Source organism: Eubalaena glacialis, chromosome 14 (assembly GCF_028564815.1).
Source record: "Eubalaena glacialis isolate mEubGla1 chromosome 14, mEubGla1.1.hap2.+ XY, whole genome shotgun sequence".
Taxonomy (NCBI): Eukaryota; Metazoa; Chordata; class Mammalia; order Artiodactyla; family Balaenidae; genus Eubalaena; species Eubalaena glacialis.
In genome coordinates, this window is record NC_083729.1 from 14,699,103 (window position 1) to 14,705,507 (window position 6,405).

Consider the following 6,405-nt stretch of genomic DNA (forward strand, 5'->3'; position numbering starts at 1 on the left):
GAGTACCTCCTTTTGGCCAAGAGTTTAGCCGCGTCCTGGGGGAGCCGCCCGGGCGGCCGGGGTCACGGCCCGGGGCGGGGCTCTGGAGTTCCGCGTGCGCCCGGGCCCCGGGGGACGCGTTTGGGATGGGGGAAGGTCCCGGGAGGCCCTCCCGCTGCCCGCCAGAGTCGCCTTCGGCCTCTGGTCCCTCTGGAGGAGGGCGCGGCGTGACCCAGGGTCCGGGTGCCCCGGAGGCTCTATTTAGCATTTGATCTTGGAGGTTTTGAGCTCCTTCACCTGTGAGTGTAGCGTCTTGTGGACAGCGAGAGTCCTGGACTGGCAGAATCCTTTCCCGCACTCTTGACACTTGAAAGGCTTCTCTTTGGAGTGAATATATCTGAGGGCAAAAACAGACCGAGAATTAATCCTTGCAAAATGACGCAATGTTATAAATATTATAAAGAGTTATCCAAGGTCCCCTCCCACTGCAATGAGGAGCTTGCCCTCAGAAGAAAGGAGGTTTGGGGGTACCTAGTGTGGGGCAGGGCAGTGCCGAGTTTGGGGATGGAGTAGGGAGGTGAAGGAGACACCTCCGTCTGAGCCGTGCACAGGCCCAGCTAGGCCGACCCCTGCCTTCCTGACCAGGGGCCGGCATGGCCTCCTTATAAGGCCTGAGTCAACACCGAAGGTGAGCGAGGGGACCTGGGTGGGACAATTTGCTGGAGCTGTGCTGTCCCAAACGGTAATCACCAGCCACATGTGGTTATTAAAATTCAAATTAGGTAAAGCTGAAAAGTTAGCTTCTCAGCTACACTAGTTGCCCATTTCAAATGCTTGATTGTCATTTGTGCCACGTATCACTTTTCATCATCGCAGAAACTTCTATTGCACAGCGCTGCAGATGGAGAAAGCTGTGCGTGCCTGTCAGGAGCTTGGGTCCTATTCCTCGCATGTTCTCTCCACCCATGCTCCAGGAACCCATCCCTGAGCTTTGTTGGTTTCCTTCCTGATTTGGGGGAATCCCAGAAACTTAGGAGGCTTGGAGTTGGTAGGGGGTGGGTCTCGTGAAACTCGGCATTAGGGAGGAGGCTGGTGAGGACAGAAGCAGACAGCCAGCTCTCTTCTGGGCCACCCGCAGTACCGCACCTGTGGTCTCGTAGGTGGTCTTGCCTCCGGAAGGCTTTGTGGCAGATGTCGCAGGTGTAGGGCCGCTCGTCCGTGTGCGTCCGCTCATGGATGAGGAGGTTGTAGGACTTAGTGAAGTGGCGGCCACAGAATTTGCAGACGAACTCCTTCTTGGTTTTGGAAGGCAGGCGTCCCCTCGTGGGCTTCTTTTCTGGGGACAGCTTGGTCACATCCAGGAGGGCGCCCAGCCCACCAGCGGGGGACCCGGGACCCTCTCCCCGGCCAAGCTTGGACGGATCTTCTTGCGTGGCCGCCAAGGCCAGGTTGGCAAAATCAAAGCGCGGCTTGGTCTTGAGCACCGCGGGGCCGCTGCCTCCAGCGGTGATCTCGGGCTTGGGCTGGATGACGTGAGGGAACCAGGGGAAGGCGGGCAACTGGAAGCGCGCGTCCACCAGGCTGGACACGGCGCCGGGCACTTTGGAGAAAGAGGACCGCGGCAAGTGCATCGCGGGGTAGCCCAGCGTCCACTGGTGCAGGTGCACGGCATGCAGCGCACTGAAACCATACAGATTGGGCAGGTGGTCCGAGGGCACCGTGGGCAGGCCGTTCACTGCCTGAAGAAAGGAGTAGTTGGTGAGCTGCAGAGATGGGTGGATGGGCACCGGTGCTGGCAAGGTTTTGCTGCCCATGGCTGTAGTTGCAGTATGTTCTCAATCTCAATCTGCAAGGAAAAGAAGAGGGGAGGGGAGAGGAACAGACAAGTTCAGGGTAAGTGCCCTCCTTCTGAGTTCCAGCCCAGCCACACCTTCTCTGTCCCCCAGAGCCAGAGCTGGGAACCTAAAAGACCCCACCCATGGAGCTCACTGCCCTCACCGAGAAGACAGGAACCCTCAAAATTGCAGGACTCCTTCCCAATGGCCTCCAGCAGAGACACACAACTTGATACAGAAACCAAACTAAATCCTATGCAATGTGACCAACTTAAAATGAGTCTACAGTGTACATGACACTGAGAAAGGCATAAGCACAGGGAAACTGTCGTGTAAAGACTTACGTCCAGGCAAGCCTGAGTCAACAGAGAATTACACTCTCCTGTAAAGATAACAGAAACTTGGAAGCACACTTTTACACATTCATGCGCAGATAAACAAGTACAGAAATGCACACTGACAGATAAACACAGACTCACACATTCTGAAGCCGAGTTGACAACAAGGTGCAAAGATAAACTGCGACAAGCGGTATTGTGCTACTAAACAAAATGCAGGGAGGAGCGCTCGCGCACACACACGGGATCACACCGCACCTACAAAGAGCTCCACAGACAGACAGCACACATACAAACGCCCACAAATCTGCACATCTCCCAGCTCCTGTGCATTAAGCTCTACTAGCTGATCGTCAATTTGGCTTCTAGAAGCCATGTCATCTTTCTCCTTACAACTCTCAACATTGACCTCAAATTTGCTTTTCTGTATCACTATTAACGAGCCCTTTTGACACCACCCTCTCTGCAGCTCCTTGCAGACTGACTCCCTTCCATAGCCCTTGGGGATCACCTTTGTTTCAGCAAGGACGCTAACAGCCACAGTTATTTACTCACTCAAACATCTGCGGTCATGTACAAGGGGGCTTCAGTGCCCTCCCTGCCCCATAGGAAAGGGGGGCAGGGTCTTGGGGCTCTCAGGATGTTTGTTCGTGTGGTGAACACCCCCTCCCCGGCAGGTGGGTTTGCCTATGAGCAAGAGCATTGAGGCTGGGCCTCAGCTGCTGTGGGCTACGCACCCTCCAAATGCAAGGCCAGGGAGCTTGAGCAAAGCCAGAGGGGAGTCATGCTGATGTGACAAGCAGTCTCCTGGCCTTCTTGACTCTTGGTCAGGGTCCCTAGCCTCCGTGGACAGGTCTAGACTCGGCAGACAGACCTTTTATGTCTGTGCCTCCCAGACACTCCTAACTCGGGTCTGTCCAGTGGAGGCAAAAACAGGGGGAAAGAAAGGTGAAATTACACAGAAGACCCTGGGAGGCTCAAGTGCCGAACTCCATCTCAAGAAGTCGCTGGGGAGCAGGGTGCTTGGGACTCACTTCTCCTTGCTTGTCTCAATCCCCTGCCTCCCACTTCTCCCTTTACTCCTTATTTCCCCTCTCCTCTTCCTCAGATCTTTCCTCCAACCTGCAGCAGGTCCCCATCCCTGGGCTTCCCAGGCCCCTGCTCTGTTCCCTCCTTCACAGCACACACTGACACCACCCAGACAGCTTCTGAAGCCTAGCTTACCCTCAGCCCAGGCCCCTCAGGCTCAGGCTGCCTTTCACTACAGGGAAGCTTTTAATGTGAGGGCATTGCCATGCTGTTCCCAGGAGGACTGAGGACAATATTGACCTAGAAGCCCTTCCCCCTGGAAGCTGTTGGGAAGGTCACTCTCGGTGTGGTGGGCCCTAAGGAAAGAGGCTCTGCTGGGGGTGGAGGGAGCAAAACACCGAGAGCCGGCAGAGATGTCCTCTCGCGCAGGTTAAATCGAATGAAAACCAAGTCGGACCGCAGCAATTAATTCGGCCTGGGGCTCAGGAACGCACAAATCTGGGTGGGAGCGCGGAGCGAGGACCCCGGCAGCGGAGCCGTGGCCTCCGCAGCAGTGTTCTCCGTGGCGTCGATCACGGGTCGCGCCGGGGACAACCCGAGACCCTCCTACAGCGTTGAGACACGGCGAAGCAAAATACGAATTGGGCCAGAGAGAAAGCTGGAGCCTGTTTGGGTTGGGAAGGGGGAGGGGGGAGAAAGAGGAGAAGACTCGCCGACTTCAAAGGTCTGCCCAGAGTTAGGCGAGGTGAACGCTCTTTGATTTGCTGTCACCTCTCCTTCCCCTCCATGCGCTGGAAATCAGATCCTTATCTCTGGCTCCCCGGGGCCCGCAGGGCGCCGCCGGGGCCTCCACTTGCTCCCCTAGTGCTCGGCCTATCCCCGGCGATGGCGACAGAGCGCTGGGCTGCACGCGAGCCCGGACCGGCTTCATGCAGGGTCGGGGATCCCACCAATCCCTCGTGTACAACCTGGCCTTTCCTCGCCCACCCCCAGGAGCAGAGACCTTGGGCTCGGTAAGGGGAGCGGGCGCCTGCAGCCGACACTGCTCTTGGGAGCCAACCTTAACGGGCTATCTGCCCAATCTTGTTTCCCCCAACACTCAATTTCTTTTCCTCAGTGGCGCAGCCAGTTTATTTTCTGCCACATTCCGAGGGCAGGGCTCCCCAGGCCCTCCTCAACGATTTTCCCGGGGACGAAATTCGTTCGAAACGTGGCTCTCCACACTAGTAGTCCCAAGAATGGGCCGAATTCACTATCCGGTTTCAGACAGTCAGCTAAGAGAAAAACACAGTCTCACACTCGCCCGTCCCGCCAGAGAGGATGAGCAAACGCCCGGCCCCGCTGGCTCCCGTTGCCCTGACACCGGAACTCCAGCGTGAACGCTTTAGATCTTTAAAAGCGAGAGGAAACACCTCTCCCCAGGCCCCAGGCCAGGCATCCACTCGACAAGGAGCTAGGACCTCGGGACCTGGGAGGTGCGGGTAAGGGTGCTGACCACGCGCATCAAACGCCTTTCGCGCTTCCCAGCCCGGATCCCCGCGCTGTGCAGACACTGTTTCCCTCGTGCGGTAGAGCGCCAGTGCCGGGTCTGCAGCCAACCCTATGCTGGGCATTAATGAAGTGTGCAGAGTCTATTAAAGTAGTTTATTCGGGGTTAATTGAGCGTGAGCGAGTTAACTGCTTGCATTAATGAGGACAGAGCGAGCTCCATGAGCTTGCGCCTGGAGGAGTCTAGCATCAGCCCCAGAAAATCATCCTTGACACAGAATCCCCATCACGTGTGGTGACCGGCGTCCGGACCCCTGGCGAAAGGACTGACCAGCACGGGACACTTCTGTTCAATTCTCCCAACGAACGAGATCGAACGAACCCTTCGGCTACGCGGCCCTCACCCCTGCATTTAAACGCCTGCTGCGTCCTCAGCGATCTGCTCCCCAGTCTTATTGAAATCGCAATTACTTCTTGGAGCCTCGGATAGAACATCTACCCACTGGTCGCCCTCCATCCGTTCTCCCCCCCCACCCCCCGCGTCCTTGCCAGCCCCTCTCTTCTCTAGGAGGCCATGAACCTGAGAGATTAACTAGCCTTGCACGTGGTTTCTGTTCCCAAGAGCCAGCACGCAGCTCTTAACCCCGGTGAAATTTACCAAATTGTGGCAACAAAGAAACCCTCGCAACTACACTATACTCCAAGAGCCTACCCCGCTACTGGCCGAGCTGCTGAAAGACGACTGGATGTGGGTTTTCATTCCTCTTATCAGAGAAATTTTCGGGGAGAAATTAGTTCAGCAGGCAATCCGTCACATCTTTCCCTCTCTCCTCCTGCTCCCACCTTCTCTCCTGAAGGGAGACAGGCACGGGAGCAAACGAATCCTTCCCTTCCAAGCCCGAAACTGAGGACACCCGCGGCTCCACAGTGTTTCCGCTACTGCGGCGTGCGGGTCTCTGATTGGGAAGTAGTGTTCGCGCCCCCTGCGTGCTCCCCTGCACCGGGACAGGCGCGGGTTACGCTCCAGGCCTTGACCACACAGAGCAATCATCGGATAGAGAACACCCCGAAGGCAGAGCTCAAGTGCGAGGCGGCGTCAGGCACGCGGCCCTGCGCTCTCGGGTCGGGCCGGCCTCGTACCTGAGAGCAACTCGGCAAAAGACAAACGCTCACGAAAGCGCGACCCGGCGGGGGCATGCACCTGTCCCTGGCGCGGGCGGCTGCGCCTGTAGCCATCCATCCACTCCCTCTTCCTTCTTCGTCATTTAAGGTAGGTCAGGTTGGGCTAGGCGCGCGTCTCGGGAAAGTCTGTGCCCGCTGAAGTTGCTTCGGTTTCTTAGAGGGGGGGCCACAGGCTGACTTCCGAAGTCCGCGGGCACCTCGCCTGGGATTCCGCGAAGCCCGGCCGCGCTGGGGGCAGTAGTGGGGACCCGCCCCCTCATTCCCCCGGGGTCAGAGGCCGAGGACCCCTCACGCGAAGCCCCTGAGCCAGCACCCACAACCGCCCAGGACTGCAGCTGCTCTCGCTTTCACACTGGTCCTGCAGCCTTCGTTTGGCGAGAGGAGCTCCTTTCTGGGACATAGAGAGAGAGGAGACACTCGCCGATCGGTGACAGGGGACCCGGGAGTCCTGCCCGCATTCCCCTCGCCGAGCCCGGGCGCCCAGGGCTGCAGTTACCTTATTCCTCGGTGGTCCCGGCGCTGCGCGCGTCTCTGGGGCTCCCGCTGCGGGGGAC

At 57.8% G+C, this 6,405-nt stretch overlaps 1 protein-coding gene across 1 annotated transcript; it reads right to left on the minus strand.

The window, feature by feature from the left end:
• Positions 1-240: 240 nt before the first annotated feature.
• On the minus strand, positions 241-1,793 carry OSR1 (odd-skipped related transcription factor 1). Its single transcript, XM_061211322.1, has 2 exons — positions 1,126-1,793; positions 241-376 (listed from the first exon to the last, which is right to left on the minus strand). The coding sequence occupies exons 1-2, from the start codon at positions 1,791-1,793 to the stop codon at positions 241-243; spliced, it is 804 nt and encodes a 267-aa protein (XP_061067305.1).
• Between the last annotated feature and the right edge of the window lie 4,612 nt (positions 1,794-6,405).

Coding starts and splice junctions, on each gene's coding strand:
- OSR1 (XM_061211322.1), bottom strand. CDS start 1,793: ATGGGCAGCAAAACCTTGCCAGCACCGGTGCCCATCCACCCATCTCTG. Junction 377..1,125: donor GACCACCTACGAGACCACAG/GTGCGGTACTGC, acceptor TTTTGCCCTCAG/ATATATTCACTCCAAAGAGA.